Source organism: Pygoscelis adeliae, unplaced genomic scaffold, assembly GCF_000699105.1.
Source record: "Pygoscelis adeliae isolate BGI_AS28 unplaced genomic scaffold, ASM69910v1 Scaffold170, whole genome shotgun sequence".
Classification (NCBI taxonomy): Eukaryota; Metazoa; Chordata; class Aves; order Sphenisciformes; family Spheniscidae; genus Pygoscelis; species Pygoscelis adeliae.
The window spans coordinates 2,161,630-2,180,717 of NW_008824002.1; the positions used below are offsets into that span (position 1 = coordinate 2,161,630).

The 19,088-nt window shown below is 38.7% G+C and overlaps 1 protein-coding gene across 2 annotated transcripts in view; it reads right to left on the reverse strand.

The window, feature by feature from the left end:
* FNIP2 (folliculin interacting protein 2) overlaps positions 1 to 19,088 on the reverse strand; it is a 37,351-nt gene that overhangs the window by 2,325 nt on the left and 15,938 nt on the right. For both annotated transcript variants that reach the window (XM_009325181.1, XM_009325173.1), the window contains 9 exons: positions 16,306 to 16,507; positions 15,635 to 15,723; positions 14,647 to 14,793; positions 14,351 to 14,520; positions 9,619 to 10,939; positions 8,661 to 8,817; positions 7,283 to 7,483; positions 2,791 to 2,906; positions 1 to 1,543 (listed from right to left, as the gene is read on the reverse strand). The exon at positions 1 to 1,543 is cut by the window's left edge and continues 2,325 nt beyond it. In XM_009325181.1, coding sequence (XP_009323456.1) covers positions 1,465 to 1,543; positions 2,791 to 2,906; positions 7,283 to 7,483; positions 8,661 to 8,817; positions 9,619 to 10,939; positions 14,351 to 14,520; positions 14,647 to 14,793; positions 15,635 to 15,723; positions 16,306 to 16,507 — 2,482 coding nt within the window. In that variant the 3' untranslated portion in view covers positions 1 to 1,464. The remainder of the gene's footprint in view (positions 1,544 to 2,790; positions 2,907 to 7,282; positions 7,484 to 8,660; positions 8,818 to 9,618; positions 10,940 to 14,350; positions 14,521 to 14,646; positions 14,794 to 15,634; positions 15,724 to 16,305; positions 16,508 to 19,088) is intronic.

The window sequence follows — 19,088 nt, forward strand, 5'->3', positions numbered from 1 at the left end:
CACAACAGAATCCGACATTGAGTTTTCCGTTTCTTTAAGAATATTTGTTTTGATCCTTTGTTCTTTCCTCAGTCTGGTCCACAGTTTCATATCCAGCTTAACAGTGCTTTATGCAATAAAAGTAATTTTTTTTTTTACATTCATGTTATCAACCACATGAAAACAGTAAAATACAAAATTTTATTTTGCTTTCTAGAAACACAGAAGGCCAGTATCAACTAGTGGAGAAGTAGTTTCTGGTCTCAGAGTAGTTAACCTATTAAGGAAAGGCACCCGGATGATAGTTCAAGATTTCTGTAGAATCAGAAAGGGTAATTGCAAACATTCATAGTAATATCAAATATTGGGGTTTGTCCCCTACATTTCATTTTACTTCAAACAATGCTCCTCTTTTATTCCTACTTAGAGTGACAACTAGTAGCTGGAAAAAAGTGATACTTTTGACTGAAGGTTTGGGGGGTGGGGAGGTTGTTTGTTGTCTTTTATTTCCCCAATAAGACTGTCTTCAGTTTGTGCCAATTGCTTGGTGTACGTGCGCACAGACACGCACTAACAGCACTGGTATCATACAGAAGTTTGTCAAATTCATGCTCCTTGGAGATAGTAATACTTGATGACACCAAGACACAGGTTTAGCTCCCAGGACTACAGTCATACAGAAACTCAAGAGTTATTGAAGTTGCATCAGCAACAAATGTAAACTTGTAGCAGAAATTCCATAAGGCTTTCCCACAAAATCCCTATCTCAGAAGTCCATTCCATTCCACTTCTAGCCATGGGCTCATTTGAATGCCTCCTCATTAAAACAGAAGCAGCCACAGCTTTCTTAACCTCTTGTCCTTTAAGGGAAAAGTCACATCACCTCATGCACACCTCCACTCCCACATAACATTTGGCTGCTGAATTCAGGTTCCTTGTTCTGAGCTGGTCAATTCTACTATACAAAATCATGCTTATGCTCTGCAAGAAAATCATGTCCCATCTAATACACTTGTGTATAGGAATACTATATACATAGTTTACAGCTCCTCCTCCTCCCCAGCAAGGAAACATACACCACACCACACTCACAAGCGTAGTATTACGAAATCCATTCTAACCCACTTGTTCTTTTAACTGTTACTTCATGGTTTTGAGCAGCGTTTTGGACGGCAGCTCCTGGTCTGCCACATAGTGTTAACTTTTGTCTTTGAATAAAAATAAAATGCAAGAGTGCAGTCACTTTCTTGAATTAAGTCAGAAGTGAGATTGTAAGAAAAACCTGAATGCCTTTTACATTATGTAAACTGAAGTCCTCCGATAAAACATCCGGTTGAAGTCAGAATCGGAAGGCAGTAGAATGTACAGTCATCACCTGCTTATCTCAGTGTTGCCCTTTACCAGTGTTTGGCATCTCTGTTCTTCATTCAACATTCCCATTTTCTTTCTTTTACTTTAAGGGAATGACTATCCTGAGATTTGAATTTATAAGAGTATTTGAGCAACATACGGGGAATGAGTACTTGCTATAGCAGCCAACAAAGGCAAGTCATTGGATTCAATCCTGGAAATTAAAAAGAGAGAGACAGACTTTAAAATATATTGTCACCTTCACAGAAGAAGAGAAACACAAGAGGATATTTTTCATCCGCTTTAAAGAAACTGGAAGTGTCTTGCTATAACCGAGTTCATTGTTTAATTATTATTTATTGCCATTACTCATAATGTACCAGTAAAGGTAAGTAATAATGCTTAAAACCAAGAAGTGTGCTACCATTTAAGTCAAAAGATAACAGTATTACATTTTGTGGTGTATATAATCTTTTTTGGTTTAAATAAAAAATTTTATTTATTTGCTAAACCATAAGCCTTAGCTTGTAGTCTTACCAGTCAGTGGGCACCAATAAGCCCAGTTTAAGGAAGTACTGAACATCAGCTTATGGAAGACTGTGCAGTTCACCATGCAATAGCACTTTCTTACCAAAAATGACCAAAAGCTGGGATTATTAGTTATTATGCATAACAGTACCAGGAATGTCTCTCAAATACAATGCTCAGTTTCCAACCATTTCCAGTGTAAAGCTCAGAGGCCAGGACATATGTGTGTGTGTGTGTACATATATATATTTATACACATATACACACACTGAGAAAAGTGCTTATTTCAGGGTTTCACTATTTACAGCTACATTTCTCAGCATGAAATCTTCAACAGTCTGGATAAAAATAAATTAAGTTTTACCTACTGCGCTAAAACCCATCTTCTTGGGAATGTGTATTCACTTATTCCCCCTTCCCCCTCTTCTGCTGTCAGCAGGTGCATCCCTAAAGGTTGTATGCCAATCAAGTACTATTATTAGAAGACAGCTGCCAAACAGGACACCTGTCTATTTTCCTACACCTACTTTTTGAGAACCCCTCTTCCCTCAAGATACAACTGCACCACCTAACCTTCCAGAAATTCTCAAGTATTTGTTGGGATGGAGTTTTCATTAAGGAGATTGAGACAGAAAGAGTATGTATGAATGTCTGGATAACCTCCTAATGACCAAAATCCAAACTTTCTTCATCCTGAAGGTTTTAACAATGACAAGTGATTTGTTCTTGCTGTCAAACTGTGTCTTCTCCTGATTTCCAGATGGCTCAGTAGAACCCATTTTTACACTTTTAGGCACGTGAAAGAGCAGAGTGCTAAATATGAAGTAAGAAGCAAGTCCCCGTGGGAACAAGATGTCAACATTCAGAAACTTAAAAGGAAAATAAGTGTCCCAAGTTTTGCCATTGGTCAAGACTGATATCTGCAATACTCACCCCAATACAATTCCTAGTTCTTTTACATGCACTCTTGTATGTCCTCGCAGATATTCTGAAAGCATTTTGCTTTTGAGATACATCTCTTGTAGTCTATCCTCAAGATGCATTATGCACTGTAAACACAGACCAAAAACCTCAGAACGGCTTTAGCAATCACATGCAGATTTTACAGAAACATAAGCATATCATTTTAGATTCTATCTTAGCTAGAACATCTTTCAAACTACATCTCCACTCCAAAATCCAGAAGAGGCAATTGGTTTTGTTACAGCTGTGCTAGCAACATTAAAAAGTTATGCTATCCCCTCAAAGGATTGGGGCATTCCAGCTTTCTTGGGCAACAAGTTTGTTACACAAACTTGCACATCCATTTCCCACTCAAGTCAGCCACAGTGTTTCTGCTGACTTAAATAGTTTTAACCAGGTTCAAAGACACTCAAGACATCTTACTAAGAATCAAACCAGAATACTTGGATCAAGATATCTTTTTTATAAGTCAGTTCTATTTTTTCTGAAAGACTCAGTCTAGACAACAGTTCCTAAAATCAACACTCTCTAGCTCTAGGGATCTGCCATTCAAGAAACTAAGACTCAAGAAGTGGAAGATACCATTATCTTATTTGTCATAGAATTATAGCTCTCTTGCTCACTACTTTACTGGAGAAGCTAGCTTATGAATCCATTTTAGGCATTTGTTTTTATTAGTCCTAGGTATTTCTAGTTTAAAATTGCTTAAACATTTAATGCTGTTTCCCAAAAGGTAATAATGCAAGTTGAAATACCAATTTAATCACTCCCCTTTTCTTTCAGCAGTAGCATGCTAGAAATGCATATTATTTTTAAATACAGTCATGTGATGCATGGTAATTTCTCATACACCAACTGCAGGAGAGCAGATGAACCTTAGCTTCAAAGAGGGAGAGGGGTTTTTTGGTAAGACAAGGTCAGTAGGTAGGATGTCTTCACAAGGTGAGTGGGTAGGATGTCTTATCAGGTATTTTGTTCTGGGACAAAAGGTACATTCAATTTGATATATTCCTTCTTTCCACAGGGATGACCACTTCAAAAAAAGTTAAATTAAGTTCAGCTCTCCAAACTCCAGGCGATGAAAGCAGGAAGCACATACAGAACCTCACATTATCAAATGTATAATCATCCAGCAGGCATAGACAGCTATTAGAAACAGCAGCAGCAAATAGCTTCAGGCCATCGTCCAATGTACTTTTCAAGTTGAATGAAAACTGTAAGTATTAGAAATGTGATCCTGTGAAGCCAGTCTTGCTAATTAAAAAATAATCAGCAAAAAATAGACTCATGCTTGTAGGTAGTCTACCATGTTGTTTTCTGATGGTCTGGAGCAAGACTTAATGATTCTCTGAGCTTATATCTGGTCTTAATCATGGAAGATAAAGAAGCATTTAAAAAAAAAAAGTGCTACATAGTAGTAGGATAAGATAACTGCCACCAGTGGAGGAAAGGCAAAATCTTTTTAAAAGTAGTTTGATCTATTTGCTTCAAGCAAGTTTTCACTCAAGTCATTACAATCATAACACTTCTGATTCTAGCCAAAAGGGAAACATTCTTATCTTTTTCATTACAGGTAACTCTAATGCAAAAAGCCTATGAGCACTTCCTCAGCTGATTCACAAAGTAGCAGTTCAATATATTTCAATTCCAGTACTCATGCTAGAGGATTATGGATTTTTACTTTTTTTTTTTTAAGTTGTGAGGGAGCAAGTAAGGAAGAATCCCACATTATTCTAAAAGAGAGATTCTTTACATAATCTTATCTGCTCCTCCTGAATGGCAAAGAATCAAAAGGCATTTTTCCTCATAAGCTCAGTACATGAATCCATTTTGTTCAAAATGTCCACGTTAAGTGAGGTACAGAAGTCTTTTTTTATGTTAGCTTCCTCTGCAGCTTTTCTCATTGACTAAATGGAAAAAAAAAAGCCAAGTCACTTCTAAAATTAGGAAAGTAGCTTAAAATTAGTTTAAAGATGCAGGTAAAACTTTGACATATTGCTGACATGCAGCAGCTGCAATCATCACTTTCCTCTCACCCTGGCACACTGCAAAGCTCTCCGCAGTATGGTTACTAGTCTGAAGTGCCACAACAAAGCTATCACCACTTGCCCTTCATAAAGTGCTACATAGTAGTAGGATAAGATAACTGCCACCAGTGGAGGAAAGGCAAAATCTTTTTAAAAGTAGTTTGATCTATTTGCTTCAAGCAAGTTTTCACTCAAGTCATTACAATCATAACACTTCTGATTCTAGCCAAAAGGGAAACATTCTTATCTTTTTCATTACAGGTAACTCTAATGCAAAAAGCCTATGAGCACTTCCTCAGCTGATTCAACAAAGTAGCAGTTCAATATATTTCAATTCCAGTACTCATGCTAGAGGATTATGGATTTTTACTTTTTTTTTTTTAAGTTGTGAGGGAGCAAGTAAGGAAGAATCCCACATTATTCTAAAAGAGAGATTCTTTACATAATCTTATCTGCTCCTCCTGAATGGCAAAGAATCAAAAGACATTTTTCCTCATAAGCTCAGTACATGAATCCATTTTGTTCAAAATGTCCACGTTAAGTGAGGTACAGAAGTCTTTTTTTATGTTAGCTTCCTCTGCAGCTTTTCTCATTGACTAAATGGAAAAAAAAAAGCCAAGTCACTTCTAAAATTAGGAAAGTAGCTTAAAATTAGTTTAAAGATGCAGGTAAAACTTTGACATATTGCTGACATGCAGCAGCTGCAATCATCACTTTCCTCTCACCCTGGCACACTGCAAAGCTCTCCGCAGTATGGTTACTAGTCTGAAGTGCCACAACAAAGCTATCACCACTTGCCCTTCATCCGGTCTCACGCTGGGTTTTGTTTTTTATTGTACCACAAAAAACCAAAAAGCTTATTCATCTGAACAGTAACTGCACGTAAAGAAATGTACACTCATAAAGGAAACTTCAAACATACTGCATTATGCTCATCTCTGATCAATATTAGTACATATGTTTTTGTCAAAATTTAAATCAATGGAATCACTACAATAGAAGTCACACTTCTCCCCCTAGAGTTTAGTGGAACACTTGACTTCCATGCACCCATGTTTCTGTTTTAGCAAAGAGCTGTAAAACCCACTGACAGAAGGATCAAAGTGTCTCTAACATGGATTATAGAAAATTTACAAACTAGTAGCACTGTCATTCATTGTTCCTTTTTGTAAGAAAAAGGAGATAAAAAACCCCAAAAAACATTCCACCTCCAAAACCCCCCACACCACACATAACATACAGAGATTGCATACACAAACCCCAAGGCAACACTTCAGTTGCAGAATCAGCTATGCAGTTTAGAAATGCTAGAATTTAAGGTGTTACTGTGCAAGTGTTAGGATATAATTTTAACCAAAGTTACATATTTTTCGATGCCCAGAAGAATCCAGAGACAACATTGACCATGTGCCCACATATTTTGCCCAGCGCTTGACTTCAAGAACTTAGCGTAATCAATATCACTAATTTCATCCAAAACAGTGCCGACTAATACTATTTACAGCTGTTAGAGTTGAGCTCTACCTTCCTCTTCCATCTGCTAGCACAGTCATTACACAGACTTCCTACAAAGTTTCTCAAGGCTATCTGCTGAAGGACAAATCAATTCTGTTTATTGAAAAAGGGGTGGCTACTGAACAAATCTCCCCATCTTTCCTCATCTACAATCATGCATTAAAAATTGTATTATAATTACCACTGCCAGACTCATAGGTAATTTTGTTGTAATCAGCAAAACCAGCATTACCGATTTCCTCTGATGAACTCCACTACTAACGAGGACAGGAAAGGAAGCTGTGGGATGGGGAGTACGCAACAAGACAAAGTAACATTCCCTGCTGCAACCCACCCACGCCCAGGCATTTTCAGGTTTCAGTCTCCTCCAGGCAATCCTATGGAGACATTGGCAAGGCTATCTAAGACAGCACTTGCTGACAGAGTTGGCTGAAATATGCTTAAAACAGAAGGGTCAAGTAAACACACACAGGCACGATTATTGGGGGAGAAGAGAGAAAACGCATTCACTGCATGGGGTTGGGTAGAAAGCCCAAGGATAGAAAGTTGTATGCTAGAAACAGGCTTGGGTAAATAGAAGTTTCAACAACATAGAGAACTGTGGAAATTGTACAAACAAAAAAAAGCCAAATTTAAGAGCCCTAATCATAAACACATGAGGACCATGCTAAAACTGCCTAAACAACTTTAGTTTTGGCATATGCATTCCGGAGCAGTTAACTTTAACCTGATCTATTAGATGTAAATTACAGATAAAACAGTATCTGTTATTGGACTGTAGCATGCATTCTTTTAAGTATGTTGTACCAACTCTGCATTATTTCAGGCATTAGTTCACTGGTATAGCAATGCGGTGTACAAAACTGCATTTGCTATCTAAGCTAAGCAATTTTCATTAGCTTCAGTAAAGAAATACTTACAAAGTCAGCTGGGACGTTGAGTTTGTAAAGCTGTAAAATAGACTGCAATAAACTGGATACTTGACTCGAAACCAAAACATCCTTGCCTAACTTCATATTGTCCATCATCTTTCTCTGGCTTGTAGCTACTTGTACATTCCATTTATCTGTGTCTGCAATAATACAGACAGCTTCTGCTATGGGCTCATCTAGCACTGGATGCTGCAACAGACACAAAATACAAACATTATGTGACACTTTGACATACATTTCCACAGCTTAGAGGTTCCGCTTTTGTTCACACTGAAGCAGGGAAGAAGAAAGTGATCTAATGAACGTTTTTGTCCAATAGGAAATCGAAGGCATCTCAAAAATGACAAGGAATACCAACTTCAGTGACGAGTTTACATTCAGCAACATCGGGTCAGTTAAGTCTTAAATGCCAGTTTGATCAAGGCATTTAATTTTGTTTAATTAGTGCTCCAAAATCACCACTGCAATATTGTTTTCTTCAAGTATTCCACCACCTTCCCTGAAAAGATAATTTACTTCCAAAATTTAGAGAGTAATAATTATACTGATCCAGTGATGGTGGAAGTATATTTAATGTTTCAGAGACATGTGAGGGATTTCACTATGCACAATGAAGGCAGGGTATGTACGAAGAGACAGTATTGTATTAGACCAATCTGATGTTGTTTAAAATAGTTACATATACAAGCTTTGCTGTTTCGGATAGTACATGAACACATCCCAGCAGGATGATTCTTGATTGCTATAGAGAGAAGCTGTTGACAATTACTAGATAAACATTTAAAATTGCATACAAAGGTCACACAGTTACTTTAGTGAAAGGTTAGTTATAAATTAATTATATAATTTAGGAGTACCTAAAGCAGAGTAACAACATGGCAAAGTTCTTACCTACAGACAACTACTTTCTGTAGTCAGTCATTTCTGCTACAGTCTAGTATAATCTAGACTTCCACAAGACTTCACCTCCCTTGCAACACGTGCCACTAAGTGGCAAAATAAGATGTTTCAACTTGCATATCATTTTTACGAAATATAGATAATTCTGTCTGCTATTGTGACTGAAAAGAAGCAGTGTGAGGTTTTTCCTTGTTTGTAACTTGAAGTTGCAAACAAATTTTCCTTGTGTTTATCTTTGAAGAGAAGACTTAAGAGAGCATAAAGGAAAGCATATGTGATTCTTGTGTGAACAGGCTTTGCACACAATGCATTAAGGGCTTACATCTCTCAAGAAGGAAGACATGTCAGGTGTGGCTGTTAAGAACAGGGAAGTAGAAAGAAACAGGACCTATACAAAGGACCTGCTTCTGTAGTTCTCAGTAGTATCACAACTCCTACTATGACTCAGAACAGTACTTTAACTCACATGCATTGCATGAAGTAGGTCTGCTAGTAGACACTGCTTGAGTTTTTCATCATTATTTATTCCATGTAGCACTAGATCAGGTATATACGTATGACAGTAACCACCTAGAAGTGATCTTCCAAAATTTTTCACGCATTGACTGCTGATTGTATTTGACCTGAAATACAGAAATACAAAGCAGGTAAGATTCTTGCTTGACAGACTGCATTCAGATTTTAAATGAATGCTATGTTTGGTTTATCATCCCTGCTTGTACTGCAAATATTAATCAACAATTGTATTCAAAATACAGTAAACCAATTACTGGTGCTCTTTGAAACAAGGATTTTAAAAGATGAACTTTAACAACGTATTGATTCCTTCAAATTTATGAAAAGGCAAATCTAAATATAATAGAGCTTGTGGTATATATGAGCTCCCTGTTCTGCAGCTAACAGGTTTGCTAAATTTGAGTTTTCTCAAACTCAGCTCAAGAAGCAAACTCTTTCTAGCTACCTACCTTAAGCATCAGCAAGCTCCACGTGCACCTGTAAAGCTCAAAAGTTTTCAAATAGGATGACCTTATTTATTTCAAATCAGTCTTTCATTTGTCAGACATGTCAAATCTAAACAGTTATCGGTTTAAGCAAAGCTGATGTTCTGCTTGTCCTCAGATGTTCTACCTACGTGTCTACATCAAATGTTTCAGGCAGTTTATATTAAAAAAGTTTGATCACTTTTTATTAGATATTTGAAGAACACCTTTGTCAGAAGACTTCAATACCTAAGCCTGCTCAGTCTTGGTTTTCTTTTTGTCAAGTCTGTTTATAAGAATCCTAATCACATCAGTGTCTGTTATGGATTTGTTTACAAGGAACTTAGTCAAGATCCCAGAGGATTTCAGACTTGAAAGCCTGAACATCTCTAAAGTAGCAACAGCTTTTGACTCCATTTAGTTCTAAATTAATTACTACTTTACCTCGGTAAAGGAAGTTCCACTTCTGCAAACTCTTCAAGTCTTTTGCTGACATTATCGTGATGCACTTCGTCAGGGATACAACAATCACCTTCTTCATCACTGGCTCCAAGAGCACTGTCTGAACTCTCGTTCCTTGGAATGTCCCCTTCAACTCTGAAGGGGATTTTCCTTCCAGCATCCCCACAGGGGACATCTTTAGCACCTACTTTAGGGGAATCCTGTTTGACAGCAGAACCTACTTCTACGCAGCCAGGGGAATAGTTCTCCAGATTGCCAGAGCATAAAGTTCTAGTTTCTTTCAGGCTTGGCAATTTTACAGTTTCTATGTTATCTGTGGGCAAAAGCGGCTCACTAGATATTGCGTTCACTAAATTAATTTCAGTTCCTTTACTTTCCATACGTTGGTTATTAAGTATATTCTCCTTCCCCTCACAAGGTGGGATTTGTGCATAACAACCATTATGCTTACTCAAGGGTATAAAGGCAGCTTCACAACTTTCTTTTTGATTCTGGGAAGTATCCACAGTCAGATTTGTGGAACTCGAGGCACAATGTATCACCTCTGGATTTTTTCCGAATGCCTTCAGATTTTCTTCTATTTCTCTTCTGTGAGTTTCTAAGTCTGACTCTGGTGATGCAGAACTTCCAATCTGAAAGGTGACCTTTTCTAAGTGTGAACTCCTGTGGCCAGACCTTTCAGGACAAGGTAAGGCAGATGATCTACTAGACAATTGCTTTTCCACTTTTCTCTCATTCTGGTTCTTGTTCTTCTTTATATCCGTTAAATCCTCCAATTTAGATGGCTCCTCAAAGTGGTAGGATACGATTCCTGTATCAGTGACAGTTCTTTTCCTACCATCAGCTGCTCCTTTATGGAAACTGCCAGTTAGACAGTCCACAGATGCTTCAGAGTTTTGACTGGCCTTTCCTATTGCTTCTCTCTTTTCTTTTGAAGAGGCTGGGACAGCATGAGTGCTTTCTGGGTCATGTACCCACTCTGCAATACTATTGTTCTTACTTCCATCATTCTTTGGAGGTAGGATTGGAGGCACAAGAGCAGGTTCATTTTTAACAGTGACAACAACATAATCAGACTCCTCTACCTCTCCCTTTTCTAGTGCAGTTGTGATCTTGCTTCCATTTAGCACTTGCTCTCCTTCCCCAGCCTTCTCACTCCATGTCAGCTGATTTTCCTGCAGCTCAGAGCACCGAATGAAGTAAGTTAGAACATAGAGCAAGCGCTGCACCAACTCCTTGCGTTTCCCAACGATAACAGTTCGAGTCAATCTAACTGGAGAGCCTATGGCACCGTAGAGATCACCTATATAGGAAAACAAAAATTTCACATGCTTATGTTTGGTTGTAATATAAGCTATGCTGTTTAAATTCAACACATTTTGAAACAGCATTTACTATGGACACAAACCAGACAGTTAATTTCTTTCACAGTAAGTTCATAAAAGTTTAAAGCGAAGAATAACAAAAGAAGTCCCCTAGTGCTTCTTATACCTGGCTTGTGTCCAGAAGGGTTTTGGGGTTTTTGTGAGGGATTAGCTGCTATTACTCAGTTTCTTTCTGTTCAAAGCCACTAAGGTTTTTATTTACATGATGGTTACAAGATATTATCACTTGGAAATTGACACAACAGAGGCAAAGAGGAATATAGATCCAGCTAAACTCTGAAGCCAGCTATACTATTTTCTGTTTTTCTACTCATTTTCTTTCACATCAAAGTTATTCTATTTTATTGCAGTCACTTTTTCTGTTAAACACAGGAATTTTCATACAGATAAAATCTAAATTATATTTTTCAGGACTAAGATATCAAAAAAGCAAAAAGGATTCAATATTAGCTTAATAAATAAGGTTCTGAAAAGAGGTAACTACCTTATTGGGCAAGGCACGTGCACTTCTATGTACCTGGAGTCAATCTCACTAACACGAGCATTTAATCTTTGGCAGGGGTTGGTGGAGAACTAGAAAATATATTCACTACTTAAAATACAACTGTAATATGAAAGATAGGTACTACAACATAGTCTGAGTCCTCCCAGGAACTGCTTATTTGCTAGCTCATTTATCCTGAAGAACTGCTTTTTTAACAGAACTGAGGTCATACATATCCTACTTTCAACATATTTGTTTGGGAGAGTGTTAACTCTCTTCCAGCTGCCTGTAATCCTCTATCAGCTGAAGGGTTTCTACTCCAAAGTTCTGGGAGAAGTAAACATAGATAGCCAATAAGGGAACATTCACATGCTCTATCAGACAAAGATAGGATAATTCAAGAAATACCTATTACCACATTGAGTTAACCCAGTTGTGTTCACCTGACACCCATTAGAGAACACCCACTAAATTGTCTTTGCCTAACCAAACTATGGCTGATGTCACCAGCAGATGGGAGACAACCACCAAAAGCTCAATTTTCTTTAGCCACCGTAAGTGTTCACCTTGAAAGCAGGCTTCTCTGGCTTGAGGCCTTATCAGCTACCTGCTAATCTACCAGATTGTTTTAGGTGTCAAGTCCTTGCTCAGGGCTGCTCAAATGTTTTGGACCGAGTTTGCCATCAGGATTTTGTCCTAGACCTCAAGAAGCAACACTAAATGAAAGTTATAATCAGAGCTTCAGGAAGGTTTCTACCAAGGGCAAGGGGACATCCGGTTTCAACATGAGGAGACTAAAACAGCAAAAAAAACCCCAAATGAGCAAACAATACATTTATGCCCAGCCTCCTCTTTGCCATACAGAACATAAAAGGAATAAGGCTCCTGACTCCATTCCTGCAAAACAAGGATCAATGAGACAGTAATTCCACTGCTCTCACTTACTGTCTCCCCTGCCAAGATCTGCCATTTCCCATGATGCCAGCGATGCACGGGAGAGGCTACTGTGTGGTAGCATCAGCGTGCTGTCTTCCCCCAGTTAAGAACACCCTTGCAACTAGCCCCATAGCCTAACATGCCAGCAAATTCATTCCTCAGTAATGGAAAGTGGGCTTCTGACTACTCAGCTGGAATTAACCTCAACACCTGGTGGGCCACAAGGACTAGCAATTTGGAAAGGAAATGGGAAGATATCTTTTTACTTTCAAAAGTAGCACAGTTGCTATGGAAATCAGATTCAGGGTTCATGTTCATTTGCACAATTGACTTTTATATAAAACCATTACTAATAAGACAGTACAAAGTCAAAATTGTGATCTTCAAAACATACTAATGCCTACTGTTAAGACCATTAGATTGAAGCTGATGTTTAAGAGACAGTATTATGTCTTCCTGACAGTGGTACTTACAGTTGTATCAGTATGTAATTGTAATTGGTATGTAATATGTAATGAAAACATAACCCTGAAGGTGGAAAGACAGGTACGTCAAAATCCTTTCCTTAATAAAAAGTAATTTCCATTTTAAAGCACTAAGCCTCATGATTTTTTATTCCCCCCCCTCCTTGTAAAGAAGGAGACCAGCAGAGGGCAACATCTTACTTTCATTATCAGTTACTGCAACCACCTGAAAATGGCTTTTGGGCTTTATAAGAACAAAACAAAACCAGAAAGCATTTTGAGTTCGGGCACTGAGAACTTGGCTAGGCCAACACTGGTAGCAACATACAGCCAGGGAAGGTGAGAAGAGAAACAGACTCTTTGATCATCAGTGGTGCCTCCTGGGAGTGACCACAAGAGCTACTGCCGATCTTACGCCTCCAGTCCAGCTGGTTTTTATAACCCCAGGCCTGGCTCCATCCTTAACACCCTGAGCAAGCTTTTTTTTTTCCCCTCCAAGTCTAATCCATTACTCCTCAGCATAATGTTTTAAAAAGACATCCTAAAACATGAAACACTTCTACTGCAACTACATGGCCAAAGTAGCAATTCTTAGTTTCATAAAGATTGCTGAGAATAACAAACATAACTGAGACAATTAGCAAGAAACACAACCAGTAGCACAGTGTAAAAGTCACATTATTGCTTTAGTGTGCATGTGTGTATTTCACATGGCAATACAGTGTATCAGTTGAAGTTAAGGCTGATCTGATGTCAGACTCACAGCTGCTGCCAAGAAGAGGAGGAATTTTCAAGGATTTACCACTGGCAACATTATTCTCTCAGCTCACTCACCTACTCATTTGACAGCAGTTATATAAGCTCCTGTATCAAGATAACTTACAAGCTATAAAGTATTTGTCAGAGAACAGCCTGAGGAGCTGGGCATAGAAAGAAAATCTTGGCCCAAGCCCACTCATATAACTGTGAATGAATGAAGGTACTGCCAGTTGCCAGGCTTCTACTCTGTTGTCTTGGTGTCCATCCTAGCTCTGTGAGAAAGAGATAAAAGGAGGTAGCCAGGGCAGTTTCAACTACAAAGGGCCACCAAGGCCCGGAGAACTCCCCTCAGTCCAGTCTGTCCTCTCTTGTTCTTCCCAAACTGCTCAGATGGTTCACAGCACTCGCACCGTCTTAATACTTCTATACCGAGTTACTTAACCAGGCAGTGTAACAGAGGATGACAACAAGGGACCAAGGAAAAAGAGCTCTGCACTCAGGCTATGCAAACAGGCCTCCAAATGCTGTTTAACCAGGTGCAAGACATCTGTTGGTAGCTCTGCCCAGCTTACAGCAAGGCAAATCAGCAAATGTGATCTGGACCACAAGTAGCTCTTAGATAAGAGGAGTAGATGCAGGAAGGTGCTAGTTATAGAGAAGTCTGAAGCTTTCCATTTCCTACTGACCAAGCTGTGCCCAGAGAGGGTTATATGGATGGGATTTTGCCAGCATGTTCACAGACTGTGATGTGCGCTTCTCAGAGAAGGCCTTTATGGGAGGATGGTCCACCGGCATTACTGTTGGGACCCAAGCCAGATGATATGTCAGCACCGCAGTTAACAAAGCAGCAAAGAACCTAGGAAAAAGAATATGACCAAAGTAAGACCAGCAAAGGAATATGCCATTAAGTGCTTTAACATATTCACATGCACTGGGAAGCACACAAGCTTTTTTTAAGAAAAAGGGGGCGGGGGAAGCTTACTGATTTTTGTTGATCTGTTCTATCAGAAACGTAAATTCTTTAAGAAAACGCTGGCAGAGCTGATTCTTTTCCAGGGTGCTGGACATCATATTAAGCCACACAGGCTCTGCAATCCTTGGAACAGAATATAGGTTCCAGATGGTAACTCTGCTCAAAGAAAATTCCCAAAAAGTGTTAACATGCACATTTCAATCTTGCAAGTACAAGTAGCCCCTTTCCTCTTCTATTGTCCATTGATTTTTATTTATTTATTGTAAGATCTAGGTGACTAAAACTGGAAAAGTTTTCCAGACACACTAATTACTAGTGTCACAGAACACTAGTCTGTTTAATTCTGTGTACCAGTAACTTAGTGTCTTCATATGAATTACATATTTGTCTTCCCTTTCTTGCATTGCCCTGTGTATTTGTATTCAGAGAAACGATTCAGAAATCATTCTGAGGGGGGATAGAACCCATTCAATTCATTGCAGTGATTCAATTCCACATTCCAGACATTACAGAAACTCCATCCCACCAAAGCCTTGTCTTTCTCTCCTGGGCTGCCTTTCTTGGCCTCTGGCCATTCCTTCCTCTCTTAGGTACCAAAAAGAGAGCCTTTGACAGCAACTTTCTTGTCAGTTACACAGTTCAGCATCTATGGCTAGGAGTAGACAACTCATCTGCCTGAATACAACAATCAATCCACTTGTCTGCACAGGCATCAGCAGAAGCCAACTCTTGATGAGATCTTAAAGACTTTAACTGACAGTCCCAGGTACAGGTGAGTGCAACAGAACTACTTTTATTCTGAAAACAGCTGAGCTGGTTTTGCTGAAGTTTTCTAAAAACATATACCCAATACCCAACACAAAATTAATTCACATTAACTTCAAGACTGGCTAAATTACAAGACCCTGCATTCAGTTGCTTATAACTGGAAGTGACAAATATCTTTAGAGGGGCATGAGAAGAGCTCTCCTTGTAATTCAGAATTCCATCAACTCACCTGAATTCTCCCAGGGCATCCATGACACGGCTGATATAAACCTGCACTCTTTGGCTGGATTCTGCTATTTTTCTACATGAGATCATGGCCTTGATTAAGAGTTAAAGACACAAAACAGCTTCTTAAAGGATTCGCATTCTTCATCTTTTTAAGCTTTATTAACATGTCAAAATGATTAAGATCTAGCCCCAGTGCTATATAGCCACTCAGGACAGGAATAGCTGCCAACCTCCCTCCACCTCATGAGACACCAATCCCTAAGACTGGACATGGGGAGAGAGGAGAACATTTTTGAGAGTAAGGGGAAGACAGCAACAAAGATTTTGTGTCTCTCTTTTAGTGACTGCATGAAAGGATAGAATACCATCATTTCCACAGTCTCCGGGGAGTCAAGAAAACGTCATACTGAAATATGGTGAGAAGGAAATAAAAAGAAAAACCACCCATAGCATAAAACTCTCCATTCTCATTCTGACTAGAAAAGAAACCACATGTCTTTTTCAGCAAATGCTGAATTCCTACACTGGGCTCAGGCTCAAGACTACATGTGTAAGGAGGGAGAGAAGCTTGAAACCACACACCTTCTCCCACTCTTCATCTATCAGATTCTAGAATACTTCATTCTGTTTGACACTTATTTTTCCACATTAAGCCAAACTAGTTTTCTGTACCTTTTCTATTGCATATTTCAGCTTGTTCATGTGAGATTCAAAAAGAGGGAAGTGAGAGAAAAAGAAATCCTGGAAGTTTCTCTGTGCTTCTTCTTTTCCAGGCAGAGAAAAGATTATGCTGATAGCAATTTTTTTCCTCCGAACCATTGCAGGATTGGAGCTGCAGCTTTCATCAGCCATACTAAACATTTCTTCAGTGGACCTGTAAAACAGATTTGTTAGGACAGTCACCTACACGCTGAGAGGTAATTTGTCTTCTATCCATATCTCTCTATATAGTAGAAAGTAATTCATTCTTACGTCTTCTTTGACTGACTACATAAGACTTTGCTGTCACCTGTCTCTGAATAGAGGATATCCATCAAAATGTTGGATAAGACCTATGTTTGCTCAGATAGGAGGAAGGCAACCCCCAAAGGCCAGCTCCTAAAGTGCTGTGATCACTTTCCTCTGAAATAGAGCTACTACAAAATTCCTTCTTCTGGATTTATCTTTAAAGGAGATTAAGAAAAGGGAATGGAGACACAACACAAAATCATTAGCAAAAAAGGTTACAGGTAATTTCAGAGCTGTGAAGTGCATCCAGCACTCAAGCTCCTGCCTAGGTGCTCAGCAGTATGTCCATGATGCTCTTGAATCTGTACTGCTGCTCATGAGGGAAGTTGGGAAACACACTAACTATACTGTTCCAGCATCTTAAGATGGATGTTTTAAGGCACTTAACCATGCAAAATAAAACTTTCTATTTTAACTGAAGGCAAAATGTCACCACTTAGTAATTACTGTGAAAACACAAACTTAACGCCTACAAATACATGTGTGCCTAGCTCAAGGTTGGATATACTTCAGTTTAAAATGCTTTGTTTTCTGCTAAAAAAAAAAAAAACGCTGGCTATTTTACAACCATTATTATTTCCCCAAGTTCTGTTTATTCACTTGATAGTTCCGCCACATTGCTTTGAACAGTTATGCCACTTTTTAATATTACACATGGGTTGATACTGGGATCAATACTGCTCAATATCTTCATTATCAGCCTGGCCTGTGGATCAAAACACACCTTCAGTGAGTTTGCAGATGATGCCAAATGCGGGGGGAAAATGGTCAATACAGCAGAGGGCACTGTCCAGAGAGGCTGTGGAATCCTCATCCTTGGAGATTTTCAAGACTCAATTAGACAAGTTCCACAGCAACCTGATCTAAATTCCAAGCTAGCCCTTTGCACAGGCAACTGATTTGGATGATACCCACAAGTCTCAACCCAGCATAAGTTTTTTTGTGATTATACAAAAGGGTGGCAATGCCCTCACCCTGTTCCTCCATAAATACTTGCATTGCAGTGCTAGATACTGATGTTGCTGGATTTACAGAACTATTATTTTTTCTTGCTTAAAGTTTCTTCATCAATTTCACTGAAAAAACATCTTTAAAAAGCATACACATCAATCAGTAAAATAGTATGGTCAAAATGTCTTTAGGAAGGAACTTTAATTGCGTAACGGCTTTTAATCCACTGAGGAGTTATAGCGGTAGAAGGGTAAGAACAGACAAGAAAGCCATTGGAACGCAAATGGAGACATTCAGAGCAGCAGCTCATATGGAAATAGCTTGGTTTTGGAGTTTCTTTGTAAGTTAAGACTGCAATATCAGTGAATGGTAATTAAAAGCTTGAAGGCTTTAATTCATATCAGAATTATCTTGAAACGGAGCCTGTGGCATTTATAGACCACGATGAAGCAATTAACAAGAGGAAAGCCTGAATGCTAAGCATTCATTCTAAGTTCATTCTAAAAATAAGTGGTTTACAGTTTAATTGGTTTGACAAAGTTAAATATACAAGAGTTTCTCATCATAGAGGTATGAATCCAGCAATACAGGAAAAAACACACACAATAAAATCCCAGCAAAAAACAGCTCATGGGAAACCAGAGTTCAAGACAAAAACATAACCTCATTTGAACTTCAGGAACTTGCATGCAGAGACAGAAGTTCCCAAGGAAGTTGGGAAAGGATGGTCAGTCAGCATCTAAAAAACATCACAAGCTTTTTTACTGCTTCCCGGGAACAGAAATTGAAGAATTTAGGTCTGTGAGAGAAGCCTTTTCAAAGCTGCTAATCTAGCTTGCCTGCCAATTGACTACACGGAGTTCCAGCTAGACATCTCATTTTCTTTGAGCTATTGGCCTAAAACATCAGTCACAGAGACTGTAGAATCTTGGCTGTACAAACTGAAGTGCAAACTCTGCTGTCACTGAAGTATTCAACCAGAAGCCTACTGTTTCTCTGGCAAGTGATTGGAAAACAAGTATCTGAAGAGGCTTTTTGGCTTAGGAAGAACCCCAATTCAAGAGTAGTTCTAGATAGTGGAAATAATAATGTCCTGTTTCCAATATCTTTCCCCAGCATAGATTTTCTAACATGGAAGAAACACAACCTACTCCCTACAGTGAACAAGCAGCCCAAAAAGGCTAGTTTCCTCTAAACAATTAGTTACTTTAGTAACACTTTGAGGAAATTTCTATTTGTGAAACTTTGGCTACTTCTTAAACTGGGCTGAAATTTTCTTTACCCTAAACGTTTTAACTTTTTTGCATGCACTGCTCTCAGCCTTATTTCTTTAGGAAACTAGACCAAAAAGTACTTCAATTTACTGAAAGCAAAATGTTTACTAGCTTATTCTCAACTGCAAGCATGATTTAGAAAGCATGACTGCCACATTAGCATCACTGCACAATTCTTCATGTTAAAAATGGTTCAGTAAGAATATCCAGGAAAAAGCTTTG